The sequence below is a fragment of the Echiichthys vipera genome, assembly GCF_963691815.1.
Source record: "Echiichthys vipera genome assembly, chromosome: 9".
Classification (NCBI taxonomy): Eukaryota; Metazoa; Chordata; class Actinopteri; order Perciformes; family Trachinidae; genus Echiichthys; species Echiichthys vipera.
Window position 1 is genome coordinate 27,780,740 of NC_139834.1, and position 19,866 is coordinate 27,800,605.

The window sequence follows — 19,866 nt, forward strand, 5'->3', positions numbered from 1 at the left end:
TGCATTTGGAGGAAAAAAGCTTTATAAAACCTTTTGCACAAAGTCTGATAGATTGCACTTGAGTCAGCATCACTTGGGACTGAAGACTACAAGTTAGAAGAAAGTTGGCTTACTAGACTACTGTAGCCGGCTTCTCATCTCTGCTGAATGCTAATGGATCGAGGTCACGGGTAGTCTGGCTCACCGGATGTTCAGTGCTAAGATAACCCCTGTCAGCGCCCGTTTAGCGCCACCCAAGAAGACTGTGATTGATTCAAAGAAATACAAACAAGTCAGAGTGTTTTTTACCCCCTATCCCAGAAGGCTAAGCCGGTGTAGTCAGGCTTCACTTAAGCGCTGACACAGTGCTGTGGAAATATGTTTGGCTATGCAAGACTACGTTTTGGGTAATTAAGGTTGTTTTTAACAACATTATAGTGTAGTGCTAAATTGGTGGAGTACTCTTTTAAATCCATTATATATTGAAATTAGAGATCAAATCATGAAACGGTCAAATCTGCCAGTGAAAATGTCTTTTTGAGTGAGCTACGTTCCCTACTTTTGTCTAGTAAAACATTCACTTGAAAGTTTTCATTAAAGTAAAAATTGCCGCGCTTTATTTTACTATGTTTATCAAGATACCAATCCAGCATTGGTGAACTGGAAACACTTAGTGGTGTCAGTTAGTTAGCCCCCAGAATAACAAGAATCCACCGTTTAACACTCCCACTCAGGATGTGTGCTAGTGTGCTAGCACATGTCAAGACAAGTTGTTACTGAAGTAGCAGAACGCTGTGTTTAATTTCATCTCTATCCATTTCATCTCTATCTTCCAGATCCCTTTTGTAAAAACCTCTTGTTGTCAGCTCGACTCAGACAGGCCCACTCTGGAAACATTGCTTTTCCTCTGCCTTTAGTAATGCTTTGAAAAGTGCAATATCTGTGTGAGTGTTTGCGATGTGTTAAAAGCTTTGTCTTTAGAAATGGATTTCTCTTTTATCGAAGCCTCACGTTTGTGCCACCGTGTTCATGCCACATTGTATCTTTCTGTTCTCCATGGATTACAGGGTTTTTCGTTTTAACGCTCCCCTTTGTAGCGGTGTGATTTAAGCCATCGTTTTCAAGATGTGACTTGCCAAAACACAACCGCACCCTTAATGTTTTATTTTTTCTTCCTACTGGTTTGATGACATGCTGTTCAAAATATATGATTTACCTTTTGAATGTTTGTTTTCTTTCTGGAAAATACAGAATACAAAGTAGTATATTGTTTTTTCAAAGGGAAAAACAGTGTGTATCTATCTCGAATGCACAGACGCTGCTGTGAACGGACACAGCTAGTCGCACATCTCGTGCCATTTCTGTAGAAATGCTCCTTCAGAGTCGTTGTGAAATAGTGAACAGAGCACAATCTGAAATAATCTCTCACGCACCAGTGTACTTGTGCCACAAAAACTGTGAATGTGATAACTTGATAACTGAAGTGCACTTGCTGATGTGATGATTGACTGTCTGGTATCTTGAAGTTTTCTACAAATACAATCCTTAAACAGCAGAACTGAATATTTGTGTGTGTTTTTTTTAATTCGTTTTTTTCCTATCACAAATAACCTTAATTCATTGATCTTCAACCGCTTGTCCCTGTCGGGGTCGCGGGGGGCTGGAGCCGATCCCAGCTGACAACGGGTGTGAGGCGGGGTCCACCCTGGACAGGACGCCAGTGTATCACAGGGCACATAGAGACGAACAGAGACAGACAACCATTCACACCTAGGGGCAATTTTAGAGTCATCAATTAACCGTGCACGTCTTTGGATTGTGGGAGGAAACCAGAGAACCCACGCAGACAAGGGGAGAACATGCAAACTCCACACTGAAGGACCCCATGAAATTAAAAGTATTGTGGTCAAGTGAGCCATCATTTGGATTTTGATGCACATCTATTCTTGCAGTTGTGGTACAGATTTTCAGAGACCAAAAGGGACAAAAAAAGGTTCTCCGGCTTCCCCCCACAGTGTTAGGTTGCACATGTTAGGTTCATTGATGACTCTAAATTGCCCGTAGGTGTGAATGGTTGTCCATCTCTGTGCGTCTCTATGTGCTCTGTGATAGACTGGCATCCTGTCCAGGGTGTACTCCACCTCATGTCCGATGTCAGCGGATAGGGACAAGTGGTTGAAGATGGATGGATGGATGGATGGTGTGATTATTGAGACTTCCACCTGGTGGCACCAAAGTAATCATCTCTTCTTTTGGCTGATTTAGTTGACGAAGAAAAGTCACAAATGTTTCATTGCATGTTGGTTTTTATTAAAATAGAACTGTCCATAGCCACACAATCACAGAAACACACACTAAACATGTCACATTTTTGATTCCACACGTCCACACTGTGTTTGCACACACACACACACACACGTAGGACATAAACGACATACGTGGAAGCTCAGGTGACAATGAACATTTTCAGAGCCCCTAAAGTCATAACGTGGCAGTGTCAACATTGATGTACAGTACAAAGTTTTGCCAACAGACGGCAAAAGAGACAAGACTGCTGCAACATTTAAATAAAGCGTTAGATTTGACATTGACACGGTTGTAGAGGGAGATTTTACATAAGACACCGTCGACATTAACTTTGTTTTCAAGGCAACCTTAGACTACTAGAAAGATGGTGCATGGAGTTTACAATCAGGTGTTTTGCCGTCACTCTTTTACATCCTTATTAATAGGGCTGGATGATAAACCGTCTTTTTTTAAGGGAATACTTCAACATTTTGGGAAACATGCCTGTCTTCTGATTTAAGTCTTGGCAATCAAGTGAATAAACATATTTCCCAAAGCATTGATAATAATAATGGCCATTTAAAGAAATGTTCAAACTACATTGAGTTATTATAATAAACTCAAATAAACTATGCAACTTCCATTATTTACCCAAAGAAAAGCCAGTGAGATGTAACCAAACATTAAACAAACCAATAAGTCGAAGATATTTCCCTGGTCAGACTGCAATTAATTACACCACACAATAAATAATAACAACAGAGACCATTTATAATGATAGAGATTCATGATATATCGTCCAGCCCTACTGATTAAGACACACACATGCTGGTACAACACAACCTCAGCTGTGGTCTAATTCGCACAGTATCACAGTTAACACGGAGTGAAATAAACTGTGATTCTAATAGTACATATCTATATTTTATTACCTTCTAGTGTAGAAAGTACTGTGACAGTAAAAGCTTTTAGTAAAGCACTATTAACACTGATATACGTCACATCAAATACCTAATTATTGGCAAAAGCCTCAGATTTCAGTTCTGTGTTTATGACATTAATCTCTAAAATAGGTATTAACAGCAACGTGTGATCACGAGTGCATTTACGCACATCTGTATTTCTGTATTATTTTCAATATTTTGAGATTAAGCTCCTACAAAGTAAGGATACAGCGAATACTGGTGTACACACGATAATCTCCTAATATTGTCTTTCGGCATTATGTTTATTGATGTGTACTAATTTGAATTGTTTGTGTTGTTGCTGTGTGTTCATGTCAGGTGAAATACGGCATAACCTCGTTATGACGATGCTTAAACATGACTTTGAATTTAAAAAAAAAGAGTGTTATGGTGTGTTCAGACTGAATGTAAATTTAATTTTAATAATTAGTGTGCCTGTACTTATGATGGTAATAAAAGAATTACACGGAGGCTAAACGATCTATTTCGCCTTCCACACTGTCGAAAACGGCGCATTTTAGCTTCACTACTTCATTCTAACCTTTCACAATAAAAGCCTTAGACATGTAACGTCAATGTTATATGCCTACGAACCATTACTTTACTTACCATTGAACATTGCGCTATGAGGCAAATCATTAAAACAGCTATCATCAGGTTGTGTGAATGACAGAAAGTGGAAAAACCGAACACAAATGGTACCGACAAAAAACGACAGCCCCGATTTATTAAGCTAGACCAGTAACTAACAAAATCTGCCAACTTATTCATTCTGCCCAGTGTTTTTCTCTGCCTTTATCAGAGCAATGATACCAGGAGTTTCTAGTTCAAAATGGGATTCTTACGGCTGTTTCTTGCTTCAGGCGGTTGCTAGCGTTAGCCATGTCGCTATCGATATATTCATGTAACTGATGGATCCAGTGAACGGGAAACTAGACTAGCTCAATTTATTGTTCATCTTATCTCATCTTCAACCGCTTATCCGGGGTCGGGTCGCGGGGGCAGTAGCTTTAGCAGGGGACCCTAAACTTCCCTTTCCCGGGCCACATTAACCAGCTCTAACTGGGGGATCCTGAGGCGTTCCCAGGCCAGTGTGGAGATATAATCTCTCCACCTAGTCCTGGGTCTTCCCCGAGGCCTCCTCCCAGCTGGACGTGCCTGGAACACCTCACTAGGGAGGCGCCCAGGGTTCATCCTTACTAGATGATCCTGAACCACCTCAACTGGCTCCTTTCAACGCAAAGGAGCAGCGGCTCTACTCCGAGTTCCTCACGGATAGCTGAACTTCTCCCCCTCTCTCTAAGGGAGACTCCAGCCCCCCTCCTGAGAAAACCCATTTCGTACCAATTTGATCAATTTATTGTTCAACGATAGAAAATATTTTATCTCCATCACCGTTGTTTGTTGTTGTTTTTGTATCTGGTTGTCTTTGCGACGGCGGCACCAACAATACCGCTTGGGAGCTCTAGTGGGGTGGAAAACTATTACACTGTAAAGGTAAGAATCCAGCGGTCTGTCTGAACACACCTTTGAGGCTAACGTGCGTGTAAATGCATTCACTGCTGTAATGATGAGGTTTTATGGTTCTGACAACGTCATACTGAACAGTAAGGCTTTGTGGACCTTCCATTAAAGGGACTGTTTGTATCAAGTAGTGAGGGAATACCCACGGTCCTCTGCAGCTTCACAGTTGATGGGTGAAAACAAATACGTATAGCCGCTGCTGCGGTGGGGTCTATCTCGAGTATCCGCGCGATTGAATGGGAGCTGTCATAAGTGTACCTTTTCTACTTTTACCTGTACTTTTTATGCAGCATAACATTTGACAACGGTGTCTAGGAAGTTGAGAGGAACCTGTGCAATTCTCAGCTGCTCTTGTCCCTATTTGGGTCGCGGGAGGGCTGGAGCCGATCCCAGCTGATATCCGGCGTGAGGCGGGCTACACCCTGAACAGGACGCCAGTCTATCGCAGGGCACATAGCGACGAACAGAGACAGACAACCATTCACACCTACGGGTGATTTAGAGTCATCAATGAACCTGACACCTGCAAGCCTTTGGACTGTGGGATGAAGCCAGAGAACCCGGAGAAAACCCACGCAGACACGGGGAGAACATGCAAACTCCACACAAAAGGGCCCCAGCTGATGCACTTACGGCGAACACGATGCTTTTCAATCAATGCTGTTGGAGCAGCTGAGAATTGCACAGGTTCTTCCCGACTTCCTTTGACATCATTGTCAAAAGTTTTGCTGCATAAAAAGTACAGGTAAGTTTAAAAGGTACACTTGACGCATTTGTATACTGCCGGGAGGCGCCACCGCAGTAATGGCAGCGCAGCTAGATGGCGATACACAAACAGCTCGCCGGATTCGTCCATAGAAATGTTGTGCACTGCTGTTTTCTTGTTTTTTTTGTTTACATTTAGTGGCTGCACAGAATTCACAATGAATATTGCAAAAACTGAAACTGTTTTGGCCTATGAACCATTTCTAGTCTGATTTAGAATCTGAAAATCAACACCATTGCTTATAATTATCACTATATAATGCAGCTACTACATATATGGTCAAACTTAGTTAAGAATATGTTTGTGAATTTTGTATTTGTACTTATATAAAAATAGATTTTTACTTAAAAAGCAAGCCGAAACACAGTATGTGCACTTGGGCTGTGTGGTTACTGCATTCTAGCTTTGTATTGCTGCCCAGGCTCCTGTTACTGCACTCTGGTCTGCTCATCTGTATGCTGTAGGACTCCTCACTGTATCTAGCATATTCTACAAGCTATAGACTGCAAATACTAACCAAAGGTAAAGTTAATTTCCTTAAAGAAGCAAATGAAGGTTATCCAAAGGCAGAGCTGTCTCAGCCTATTTTCAGTTCAGGACGTCAAATAATCAGCCTAAAGTGTCATAACATTCAATCATAACACCATTTTGATCTATTTTACAGTTTGACTTTTTTCCTTAACTTCACCTCTTCTGTATATCGCACTGTTTTCAAGTGTCGCGTTAATCACATCGTAGGCCTGTACGATGTTTGTGTTAGACATTCTGGAGACATTTTTTGCGATGCATCATGGATATTTTATAGTTATGGTATTTTACGAAGGCCACAAATACATCCTTCTTCCAGTGTGGTATTCAATGATATATATTTTATGTGGGTCGGCTTCGCACTGTTGCGCATCATGACACTGTCAGATCAGAGGTCATCCCATTGATCATGACTCACACAAACTCCCACCACACCTACTGACAGTGTCTTCCTCCCGGTCCACTGTGCAGCCGTGCCATTCGCTTTTGGGCATGACAATACTGATTACCCCGTTCTGTTTGTTTGTCTGCTACGCTACCTCACAAATTAATTTGCAGAGAATGATAGATAAAATACATTATATGGATGATATAATGTATTTTATATATATATATTTTCAGTAACATTCCCCTGTTTTTACAGTAATTTGACCTGATTTTCATGAAAACTAAATCACTCCCATTCATTCTTAATTCAATATAAGAATTCCAGTTTACTACAAAGCTCAACCTCCACAATCTCAAGCATTAATGCTTAGTACAGCCCACCCAAACATGAACTGCCTTAAGTCAGTTAGATCTATGCACATTCAAACAAATGTCCACGAACAGACCAATTGTTCGGTCTTGCTGCTGTGATGTGAAGTTGCTACTTATTCCTCTGATGAAGCCAAAGAGATGAGCTGAGAGCCACTAAACTCACATTTAGTTATTGACTAAAAGACAGATAAAGAGGAATGATTCCAAAATAAAGTCCCATGTACTGACGGATAGAGAACTAAAACTTCCACATATAAAATAATTAGATTGGATGTGTTCACACAGCACTTCTTCCCCGACATGGTTGGTGTAAATTGATGTGTGTCACCTATGGCCGTCTTTCCATCGCTGTAAAGGTTTGAATATGTGAGTAAGAACGATTCCTCAGTATGAACAGGGCCAGGTGATCACCGTCAGAAAATGCTTTATTGTCCAATCAAAAGCATGTCTGTGTAAACGGAACAAAACTGGTGCAAAAAGACAGTGGCTGGCTGAGAGTTCAGGGGGAAAGAAGGGGAAACGTTCAGAGACCCAGGCTCTGAAACACTGAGACGCAGCGGAAGCAGAGGGCCAGGAAGCCGGTGCCCAGCAGGTCCCCCAGGGCGGTCAGATAGGGGATGGAGAAGTTGTCAGGGTCCAGACTCCTTCTCCACATCATACGGATGATGAGGTCAGCAAAGTAAAGGAGGATGGCCACCTAGAGGGAGAAGAAATATTTTTAAATTCATTTTTCATTAAATTTTTTTGTGTCTAGAGGTAGAAGAAAACTGTGCGGAAAAGGCTGCGATTAGAGAGAAAAACAAGAAACAAAATATGGGAAGTATGGAGGAAAATGGGACTTTTTTTAAGCTGCATCCTCAGCATTTTGACCCATGCGCATCTCATCTCATTTCATCTTCAACTTCTTATCCGGGGTCGGGTTGCGGGTTGCAGCAGCTTTAGCAGCTGCCCCCGCAGGGAACCCCAAACTTGCCTTTCCCGGGCCACATTAACCAGCTCTAACTGGGGGATCCCGAGGCGTTCCCAGGCCAGTGTGGAGATCTAATCTCTCCTCCTAGTCCTGGGTCTTCCCCGAGGCCTCCTCCCAGCTGGACGGGCCGGGAAGACCTCCGATTTCCAAATCTAAAGCTTGCTAAAAGTAATGTCAAAGCAGTTTAAGTATTAAAGTTCAACCTAAGGTGCTCTGCTGCTCTGCTCATGATGTATCTTTCTCACTGCCCCTGCACGTGTTTTGTGTGGTGTTTTCTCAGCCAGGCGACTGATTTCAACAGAAGATTCCTACGAATCTTCTAAGTAGTGAAATCATTCAAGTTCAGGTTCTCTGAGATCGGACGGATATGAAAAGATTAATCTAAACCTGTGAGAGTTTATGACAAGTGCCAGACAGTCGTTGACTTGACACCAAAGAACACAACATCTAGTTTTCTACAATAACATCAGAATCAGAATCAGAAATACTTTAATAATCCAAGGGGGAAATTGTTTCAAACAACACTTTAAGACTAACAACAGACAAACAATGCTTCACAGCTGAGATGATGTTATGTTGAGAGAGTAAGAAAGGTGACCGTAGCAGGAGTGTGGTGTACTTTTGGTTCAGTCCAGGAACAAATCTTTATCTCACGGAGCTGCTGAAACAACAACACCTGGCTCAGGTCATTTCACAGTTAGGTAACAGGTGGCAGCAGCCCCTTTTTATCAGCCTGTACAAAGTCTTACCTTCTGATGGCTGGCTTCCAGTTTGCATCAGGACCTCATGTGAAACTTCAGGGCCAACTGAGGGCCGGTGAGTTCACAAGAAACCATTCACAGCAAAACTACCGCTGCAATGATTAGTCAGTTAATGGTTTAGTTGTCAACTCTTGACTATTGGCTAACTATTTTGATAATCGATTCAAATCGGTTTGAGTAATTGCATAAGAAAAAAAGTCAAAGTTCTCTAATTCCAGCCTCTTAAATAACACTAATTTCTGGTTTCTTTCCTGCTATATGACAGTAAACTGCAAATATTTGAGTTGTGTACAAAACAAGACCTTTGAGGACGCCATTTTAGGCTTGGGGAAACACCAGAGGCGATTCCACGGGCTCCAAAAAGAAGTCCAATTGCACAGAAGTCAATGAGAAAATGACTCTACCTTTCACTTTATTTATTACCTCAGTAAACATTTTCCAAATCCGTTTATAGTCTCAATCTCTAGTTTCAACTTTTCTTGAATATAGCATGATGTTTATTTTGTAAAATTATAGTCCCATCTAGAGTCAAATAGATGATAAAGCAGGGTATGCTATAGGGCGGGGCTACACGGCGAGCCATCAATCAGGATAGAGGCTCAGAAATACATATCCATGACACTGTGTACATTAAAATAGCTGTCAACTTGTTTTTGTGTGTTTTCACCTCATCCGAGTGTATTGTAATGTGCCTTAAATGTCTTGAACAGATTCGGTGGTTGCATCTTGGTAAGCAGGCTAGCTAGCTAGTGCTAGCATTAGCTGGTAACTTGCCAATTTTCAACCGGCTCCATGTCACTGCCACTTGATGACTTGCGTTAGCCAATTGAAAAATCGCTAAAACTTTTTCTCTTTGTGCGCTAAGCTCAGTGTAGCACCAGCGAAATGTCACTTGTGTAGCGGTCCCCCATAGCTCTGCCCTTTTGTCCAAATATGGTCACTTCTGGCTCCAAAATACCAAGATGGCGATGGCCAAATGCCGAACTTCTGGCTTCAATGTGGTGCCACCCATTAGTGGACACAATCCAATGGATGGCTACATTAATTCTTTTTTTAGAGGCTATGGGGAAACACAAGTCTACATTTTTCACCAGTTTTTGACATTTTATAGACCAAAAACTGATCAATTCATCGAGAAAATGATTGTTACTTGCAGCCCTAGTGATGACTAGCACTGATAAAAATGGATGTCTGAAACTGTCCTTTTACCTGTAGTAGAGCAGCACACACATAGCAGGTGGTGAAGGCTACAGTGATGGGCGCCTCCTCTCCCTGCAGCAGAGAGATGGCGTAGAGGAAGACCAGGTGACCGGGGATAACCAGCATCAGAAGCACCCGTGCTGACTTGGAGTTCACCCCTGGAAGACACAGAGAAGTGAGTACTAGGCGGGCAGGGTACTTTGTTTTATGGCTTTTATGCATGGTTTTCCCTAACTGTTAGCTTCGTCTTGTCTGCTGTGTTTTTATGTTCAAAAATTGTTAATTTTTTCGGTGTTTCACACTGTCAAGAGCCAGCTCAGCTCCTATATAATGAGCTCCTAAGGATATTCTACACCGAGTCAAATCCATTTAGGTCTTGAGAAGAACATAAACTCCACAACTACGATGCTATATATTTTAAATGCATTTTTTGAATTGTAACCAACTATGAATACATTAGTAATAAAACAGTGAGCAACAGTAATATTTTTGCAATGTATTTGTGGTTAAAAGTTCACTTAAACTTTTGTTTAACTCTTGTTCAAACAGAAAGGCAAAACACATTCATTCTGCAGTAGCTGGACAGAAACGTGCAACGATGTGTCGTTCCAATGTGCGTATTTTACAGAATGCCAGTAAAAGTGAAAAATCATAATAAGAAAGAAAACGCTGGGTCTTAATTCCAGTGTGTTCATATTACATGGCAGTGTTACCTGAGGAGAAGAAGGTGATGCAGGGATTGGGCCAGTGCTGCCTCATCTTGTAGGGCAGCACCCCTGGGATGCTCCAGAAGTGCAGGTAGGTTGAGATCCTGCTGGCCTGGATGGCCACCAAGTTACCACCCACTCCTACACAGAGCAAGGAAAGACAGAAGGCAGAGTAAAGACTGAATATATGAATGGAGGACCAACCGCTTGAACCTACTGGCTGCAGCTTCATTTCATGTCGCACAAAGACTTATTGTTTCCTCACAGATTTGTGTAAAAGGAGATTTTGTATCCGCATAATCAACTGAAACAGAAACATCTTTCTCACAGAGGACAACACACAGCTTTGGAATCCGTCACACTTAATCTCTTTCATCATCCTCCTGCACACATAATTAAGCCAAGTAATGACACAAGCTTGGTGAGCCGCAAAGACCAAAGCGCAGCTAGAATCTGGCCAGTGGAGTCACAGCATTTGAAAAAATTAAAGAGATGAACACAAACAAAAGCTCCACCCGATATTTTAAAAAGACACGAGGCAGAAACACGTCCGCATGGAGAGAAGATCAACTGTACGCGTCCACATGGAGAGAAGATCAACTGTATGCGACAGTGAAACGTGATTCTGGTCGTGCAAAAAAAACCATCACGTGCCCTTTTTAAACTCTGAATAATAACATGTTTCTGACTGACTTTGTGTCAAGATGTCTGATATGTTTGACAAGTCATTTGTGGGTATTTAAACCGGTCCCAGATGGGACGTGCTTCAAAGCTACACAAAGGCTCACCAGGGTTAAATGTGAGAGATCGGAGATAAGATGTGATCCTTTCATTCTGGTGTGAGCTGAGCCTTTTTATTCGCTTCTTCAAAGCCGTGTTTATGCTGAATGAAAAACAACTTTTCCAGATCCCACCGGATTCCTAAGTCCAATTTAATTTTGGTGTTGACAAAGGTATCTGTGCCTAATTCACTCATATCAAACACCTTTCCAAGTATTTACCCGCCCCTCCAAAAATCAGCACAGATGTTCTTTTGTAGGTTGGAGAAGACTTGAGGGAACTTTTAGTAGAACATAATACTGGTTTATATGCAAGCCAGTGAGGGAAAATGGGAAATTCAAACCAGATTGGCCAAATTTTGATATGAGCAGTGGTGCGAAGAGAGAGAAAGAGAGGGAAATGAGAAACAGTGGGAAGATGAACGGAGACAAAATGAGAAACAGTGACAGTGAGTCGATGGTTATTAGAGGCCCGGCTGTGCCGGGACACAGTGTGAGGACCATTAGTGGTTTGGATCCGCGTCTCTTCTGTACTCAGCGGATCACCTCGCAGCCAGAACACTTATTCTAAAAGCTGCTCCTTTTTGCTTCCACTTTTCTGTCTCAGTGCATTTTTCATCAGAGGTAAGGGTTAGTGTGTCCATCTGTATTCTGCTGTCCATCCCATCTACTTCACACTTGGAGGGTGTAACTTAATGTGGCCAGATGGTGGTGCTAACATATACTTTACGTTACATTCACCTTACTGCCCTCTGGCAGGCCCTATAGGAGAATAAAAAGCAAGACTAGCAGGTAAAAGAACAGCGTCTTTCCCTGGGCCATCCGAACTCTGACTTCAAATAATTTATAAACATTTCTCAACTGACCTCACCTGAAGTGCAATATCCATCAATTCTTTGCAACTGACTGAATGTGTGTGTGTGTGTATTTATTGGTGTGCGTGTTGGATGTTTTTTTTTAACTGTTTTCAGTAGCAGCACTTTTTATCTTGTTTAAACTTGTGCAATGAATATACAGGCTTTTAACTGAATTCTAGAACATTTGATCAACAACCCTAAGACACACAACTCTTTTTGAGTCATCTTTCTAGATGAGTCCTTCCATATGAGCTACACACATTTGTGTTTTTTTCCGCAATTTTGAATTGTGTTCAAATATATTTTGATGCTACTCTTACAAATGGTGAGCAATCATCACCACATTTGGTACAGCACATCTCTGGATCAAGCATGAAAGTTTTTTTTCCCCCAGATTTGTGTGTGCCTATTTTTCTTCCCTTAGGTGCTCATTTGTTGAGACTTCGCCTACCCCCCTAATTATGGCCACGCGCTTTCCATCGGTACCAAGATGGAGTGTCTACGACGTTCCTATCAAAAGTTATGGCCTATTTAAAATAGGGTTAAGGTTTGGGATTAGGGTTAGGGTTAGGGTTCAGGATTAGGGTTAAGGTTTAGGATTAGGGTTAGGGTTTAGGATAAGGGTTAGGGTTTAGGGGTTAGGGTTATTTTAGAGACTTGAAACTTGGGCTGCCCCCCCCCCCCCCCCCCCCCTATTTTGTGGGCGCTGAGTGCACTCATGCTGGTTTCGTTGCGATCGGACATTGGGAACCATTTGATTTTAAACAATTGTGTGCCTATTGTTTTTTCCTTAGGTCCTCATTTGATGAGACTTCGCCTACCCCCCTAATAACGGCCACGCGCTTTCCATTGGCACCAAGATGGAGTGTCTACGACGTCCCTATCAAAAGTTATGGCCTATTTAAAATAGGGTTATGGTTTGGGATTAGGGTTAGGGTTAGGGTTAGGGTTTAGGATTAGGGTTAGGGTTTAGGATTAAAGGTTAGGGTTTAGGGGTTAGGGTTATTTTAGAGACTTGAAACTTGGGCTACCCCCCTATTTTGTGGGGGCTGAGTGCACTGGTGCTGGTTTCGTTGCGATCGGACATCGGGAACCATTTGATTTTAAACAATTGTGTGCCTAATTTTTTTTCCTTAGGTGCTCATTTGTTGAGACTTCGCCTACCCCCCTAATTATGGCCACGCGCTTTCCATTGGTACCAAGATGGAGTCTCTACGACGTTCCTATCAAAATTTACGGCCTATTTAAAATAGGGTTAAGGCTTGGAATTAGGGTTAGGGTTAGGATTAGGGTTTAGGATAAGGGTTAGGGTTTAGGGGTTAGGGTTATTTTAGAGACTTGAAACTTGGGCTGCCCCCCCTATTTTGTGGGCACTGAGTGCACTCGTGCTGGTTTCGTTGCGATCGGACATCAGGAACCATTTGATTTTAAACAATTGTGTGCTTATTTTTTTTTCCTTAGGTGCTCATTTGTTGAGACTTCGCCTACCCCCTAATTATGGGCAAGCGCTTTCCATTGGTACCAAGATGGAGTCTCTACGACGTTCCTATCAAAAGTTATGGCCTATTTAAAATAGGGTTAAGGCTTGGAATTAGGGTTAGGGTTAGGGATAGGGTTTAGGGGTTAGGGTTATTTTAGAGACTTGAAACTTGGGCTACCCCCCTATTTTGTGGGCGCTGAGTGCACCCGTGCTGGTTTCGTTGCGATCGGACATCGGGAACCATTTGATTTTAAACAATTGTGTGCCTATTTTTTACCCCCCACCCCCCCAACCCTAATTATGGCCAAGCGCTTTCCATTGGTACCAAGATGGAGTCTCTACGACGTTCCTATCAAAACTTATGGCCTATTTAATATAGGGTTAAGGCTTAGAATTAGGGTCAGGGTTAGGGTTTAGGAGTAGGGTTATGGTTTAGGATTAGGGTTAGGGTTTAGGGGATAGCGTTATTTTAGAGACTTGAAACTTGGGCTACCCCCCCTATTTTGTGGGCGCTGAGTGCACTCGTGCTGGTTTCGTTGCGATCGGACATCAGGAACCATTTGATTTTAAACAATTGTGTGCCTATTTTTTTTCCTTAGGTGCTCATTTGTTGAGACTTCGCCTGCCCCCCTAATTATGGCCACGCGCTTTCCATTGGTACCAAGATGGAGTCTCTACGACGTTCCTATCAAAACTTACGGCCTATTTAAAATAGGGTTAAGGCTTGGAATTAGGGTTAGGGTTAGGGATAGGGTTTAGGGTTTAGGGGTTAGGGTTATTTTAGAGACTTGAAACTTGGGCTACCCCCCTATTTTGTGGGCGCTGAGTGCACCCGTGCTGGTTTCGTTGCGATCGGACATCGGGAACCATTTGATTTTAAACAATTGTGTGCCTATTTTTTTTCCTTAGGTGCTCATTTATTGAGACTTCGCCTGCCCCCCTAATTATGGCCACGCACTTTCCATTGGTACCAAGATGGAGTCTCTACGACGTTCCTATCAAAACTTACGGCCTATTTAAAATAGGGTTAAGGCTTGGAATTAGGGTTAGGGTTAGGGTTAGGGATAGGGTATAGGGGTTAGGGTTATTTTAGAGACTTGAAACTTGGGCTACCCCCCCTATTTTGTGGGCGCTGAGTGCACTCGTGCTGGTTTCGTTGCGATCGGACTACGGGAACCATTTGATTTTAAACAATTGTGTGCCTTTTTTTTTTTTCTTAGGTGCTCATTTGTTGAGGCTTCGCCTACCTCCTTAATTATGGCCAAGCGCTTTCCATTGGTACCAAGATGGAGTCTCTACGACGTTCCTATCAAAAGTTATGGCCTATTTAAAATAGGGTTAAGGCTTGGAATTAAGGTTAGGGTTAGGGTTAGGGTTTAGGATTAGGGTTAGGGTTTAGGATTAGGGTTTAGGGGATAGGGTTATTTTAGAGACTTGAAACTTGGGCTACCCCCCCTATTTTGTGGGCGCTGAGTGCACTCGTGCTGGTTTCGTTGCGATCGGACATCGGGAACCATTTGATTTTAAACAATTGTGTGCCTATTTTTTTTTCCTTAGGTGCTCATTTGTTGAGACTTCGCCTACCCCCCTAATTATGGCCACGCGCTTTCCATCGGTACCAAGATGGAGTCTCTACGACGTTCCTATCAAAACTTATGGCCTATTTAAAATAGGGTTAAGGCTTGGAATTAGGGTTAGGGTTAGGGATAGGGTTTAGGGTTTAGGATTAGGGTTAGCGTGTAGGGGATAGGGTTATTTTAGAGACTTGAAACTTGGGCTACCCCCCCTATTTTGTGGGCGCTGAGTGCACTTGTGCTGGTCTCGTTGCGATCGGACATCGGGAACCATTTGATTTTAAACAATTGTGTGCCTATTTTTTTTTCCTTAGGCGCTCATTTGTTGGGACTTCGCCTACCCCTCTAATTATGGACACGCGCTTTCCATTGGTATCAAGATGGAGTCTCTACGACGTTCCTATCAAAAGTTATGGCCTATTTAAAATAGGGTTAAGGCTTGGAATTAGGGTTAGGGTTAGGGTTAGGGTTTAGGATTAGGGTTATGGTTTAGGATTAGGGTTAGGGTTTAGGGGATAGGGTTATTTTAGAGACTTGAAACTTGGGCTACCCCCCCTATTTTGTGGGCGCTGAGTGCACTCGTGCTAGTTTCGTTGCGATCGGACTACGGGAACCATTTGATTTTAAACAATTGTGTGCCTATTTCTTTTCCTTAGGTGCTCATTTGTTGAGACTTCGCCTACCTCCTTAATTATGGCCACGCGCTTTCCATCGGTATCAAGATGGAGTCTCTACGACGTTCCTATCAAAAGTTATGGCCTGGGAAAGATTGATTGCTTTTACTAAAAAGACATCATATCTATTCAATTCAATTCAATTTTATTTATAGTGTCACATCATAAAAAAAGTTACCTCAGGACACTTTACAGAGTAGGTATAGACCACACTCTATGACTTATTTATGATTGACATAGACCCAACAATTCCCCCGTAGAGTACAGTGGCAACGAAAACCTTCCCTTTAACAGACAGGAACGTCAGACAGACCCAGCTCTGTGGAGGACGGACATCTGTCTGCACCGGTTGGGGAGGAAGAAAAGGAGAGAGAAAGAGAGAAAAGACAGACAGATGGACAAAGACAGACAGACAGACAGACAGACAGAGACACACTTACAGAGATGCAAGCAACCACAAAAGTAACAATGACCATTGTGATAGCTAAAGTAATGTGAATATGACTTATAAGTCATGGCAGTTTTTACAGCAGAACAGCAAGAAAGAGGCACAGCCAGGGTGACAGAACATGGCAATGATAATAATAATGGTGGCATACATGTTTATATCTCCTGAACCACATTCGGTGGATATGTGATGATACGATCTCTGAGCAAATTTGGTGTCATTTGGCCAAAAGGTGTAGCAGCGTCGTCCAACTAAAAAGGAGGGTTGCTTCTCTGCTCCCCACAGCTGACTGGGTCTTTCCTGTGGAGAAAGAGCTACATGCAAATCCAAAAAATTCAAATTAAAGCGTTGGGGATTACAGGAGGGTCAGTTTACAAAACCAATGCACACTGCCACATGTTCTTCTCTCTCCTTTTTCTCCTTCCCTCTGCTCCTGATTATTTCTTCGGCTCCACCTAACCCTTCATTTACATCTTGTAGTGAATCACTAAGGATGGGCTCATCCATGACAGAGCAGACAGTTACCAATGTAAGCGACACATGCTAACATTTGAAGGTAACATATCTCTCTTCTTACATCCCCATTTAGAACACCGCCTAGAAATCAGAAGCTTCAACTCATACATGTTTGCAGGAACTATGTATAATGTGCTGAACGTCTCCTGTTGAGACTGTTAAAATGGAACTTCAGAGGGGAGCATCAAAGCACTTTGATGCTCCGCATGGTGGCCTGAATGCACTTTTGACCGCAGTCGGTGCTTCTGAAGCTGGTGCTCAGTGGTTTTAAGGCTTCATTTACTGAACATGTTGGCAGTTTCACATGTTATGTCCCATTAACTGTACATCATTTATACTTTACACTAGAGCCAAATGTTTTCCGAAGCATCCCGTATGTTTTCAGACTGGTCTCCTAGAATTCCAGACTGCCACTGGTTTCAGTTCATTCCAAAACAAAAAAGTAAATTAGTAGGCTCGAGCATAGGGATTTTGGTATGAAAAAATGGTCACGAATGTATGTAAATGTCATCAGAAATGTATGATTTGTGCATTGTCCATAGTCATGGTTTGGTATTTTGAGAGGCTCTGGATGTCTTGAGGTAAAGAAAGACGAAGATGTCTAGAGTGCAATGATAAATAGTCTCAACCACATTGTTTTGCCTCATCCAAGATGGCGTGACTATATGTGATTCTGTACGTAGGATAAAATGTATAAAGCTGAGGGAATGTAATGTTAAGCCCCCTTCCCACTGAACAAAAAACTCCACTAACAACCACTAACATCTGGCTCTCTTCTTTAGTGGAAAAGGTTACAACCGGCATTTATTGCTAGAACTAAAAACTCTGCAGTAGTTACAGGCTTTTTATCGGCTCCTGCTCCAATCAGCAGCGATGGAAACACAACACCTGACCTTTTCCCGCGAGATAACTTCTGCAACTCTTTGTTATCTCATCCACAAAGGAAAGGAAGTACTTGGTCATTGTTCCGAATTAGTGGGTGGTGAGTTTGAGAGTGAATAGGTAACAGATTTAAAGAAGATGTAACCGCAGTCACTGGCCGCCATGCTACTTTCTGCTATTTACTAACTCAGTTCTCCGGTGAGTTTGTGATGTAGAACATGACCAACCAGAAAAAAAGTCATACTCGTCTACTGACAATGAGAAAGAAGTCGATCGCCTAGTTTCACCAGGTTTTTCACGCATTTCAAAAACCTGCATATACTGGCTAACTTTGGTAGTCTGGTAGATGCTTTTGTATGATCAAGCTCATAAAGTTCTTTTATTCATCTAAGTGAAAACTATTAGCATTATTATGGCTTAGATTTATATAGCGTCTTTCTCAGTGCCCAAGGCGCTTTACAGAGTCCAGCTTCCATTCATTCACACAGACTTGTACATGGTGGTGGTAAACTACGTAGTAGTCACAGCTGCCCTGGGCAGAGTGACGGAAGCTTGGGAGCCAATCAGCGCCTACGGCCCCTCCGATCCCTCCGACCACCTCCTCAAACATACGGCAGTCATACACATTCACACGAGGCAAGGTGGGTGAAGTATCTTGCCCAAGGACACAACAACCATGACAGGGCCGGGATCGGACCGCCGACCCTTTGAACATTGGCCGACTCGCTCTACCAACTGAGCCACAGTCGCCCTAAAACTGACCTAAAGTACAACTTTTCCAAATAGGTAACCATTCATGGTCATTAGTTTTGAGTAGGAACAGTTCCTTTTTGCTCCCTTGTTGGTACGGCTCAGCGTTGTATCATGCATCAATACTTTTGTGGTACAGACTGAAATGTGACAGAATTTCAAAATATGTAAAGTACAGAGGAAGCTCATAGTCTTGTTTACTAGTCTTATTAATAGTATTTTTTTTACCAGTAATTCCTGATTTAAATTACTTTGCAAATATAATACCGTGTTTTATTTGAGCAATGTTGTGGTGTTGTGTCTGCTTGAATTAGACGGCATTTAACATTTGAGAACATCTGGCTTCTGTTCAGTTTAAAAAGCTTTGTGCCTCGTAAAACATGTTTATTATGCCTCAAACCGAGGTGTAATTACCCAGCCCTCCTTGCATGGGCATGGCCTAATGTTTGAGAGAAAGCAGCAGAACAGGACCAAATTATTATTATTTTTTTTACAACATTTATCTTGGCCTAATGTTGGTTTTCTGGGTTTGACCTTTGACAACAGAGTTCTTTAATGCCATACTTTACAGCAATTAACCTTCTTATATCTGATATGGGGACATCCTTAAACTAACCTAATTTAAGTGTTTAACCATGATGCAGTATAACTCTGAGGAGAAAGAAGGAGGATTTTCACAACATTGGGAATAAAAGCCGGCTGCCGGTGGCTGCCTGGCAGAAGGAAATCAATCCAAAAAGTCCTTTGATGAAGCCTGGGTATGGACCAAATCTCACTGAAATCTGAGTGTTCTGAGCGTCCGACTGCGCTGCCAACTCAATGTTCAGTATGCTGCTCACATTCATACACGAAGTACACAAGAGAGCACTACCGGCGAGATCAAACGGGAACTGTCTGACACATGAAACAGGAACAGGTAAATGATGTCAGCTCATCAGCTGACCTTCAGAGGATCCAGTCAGTGACCCCATATATTTACTTTGCATTCAGCTTAAAAAAAAACGCAGATTTTTCCCCTCTTTACCACCATGAGTACATTCACTCCTGCATTTAGTTCAACAAATCAATATCAATATCAAGTTAATTATGATGGTATCTCTCACCATGTTCGCATCATACCCTCTGTGTGTTTGTTTGTGCTGAATCTTTGGCGTTCTGTTTGGATTCACACAGGCAGCACACCAACAGTACAAACTCTACTGCCAAACACTAAACATCATCATCAGTCCTAATAACGAAAAGGTTTCTGAACTGTTACTCTGGACAGCAACTAATAAATGGCTCAAATGCAATGGGGTGGAAGAAGAAAGATATTTTACTCAAGTAAAGAAATACTGGGTCATAAGTAACATTCATGCCTTTTAACTCTTACCTTAGTACGAGTCCAAAGTATCAGCATCAACATATACTTACAGCACCAAAAATAAAAGGCAACTCATTTTGCAGGATGGCCTATTTCAG

The 19,866-nt window shown here is 42.2% G+C and overlaps 1 protein-coding gene across 1 annotated transcript in view; it reads right to left on the reverse strand.

The window, feature by feature from the left end:
• Positions 1-2,308: 2,308 nt before the first annotated feature.
• The window catches only part of LOC310951692 (solute carrier family 41 member 1-like), a 34,927-nt gene continuing 17,369 nt past the window's right edge, over positions 2,309-19,866 (reverse strand). The window contains exons 9-11 of the mRNA XM_083920050.1: positions 10,452-10,586; positions 9,748-9,896; positions 2,309-7,504 (exon numbers count right to left, since the gene is read on the reverse strand). Of these exons, the coding sequence (XP_083776176.1) occupies positions 7,331-7,504; positions 9,748-9,896; positions 10,452-10,586 (458 nt within the window). The 3' untranslated portion in view covers positions 2,309-7,330. The remainder of the gene's footprint in view (positions 7,505-9,747; positions 9,897-10,451; positions 10,587-19,866) is intronic.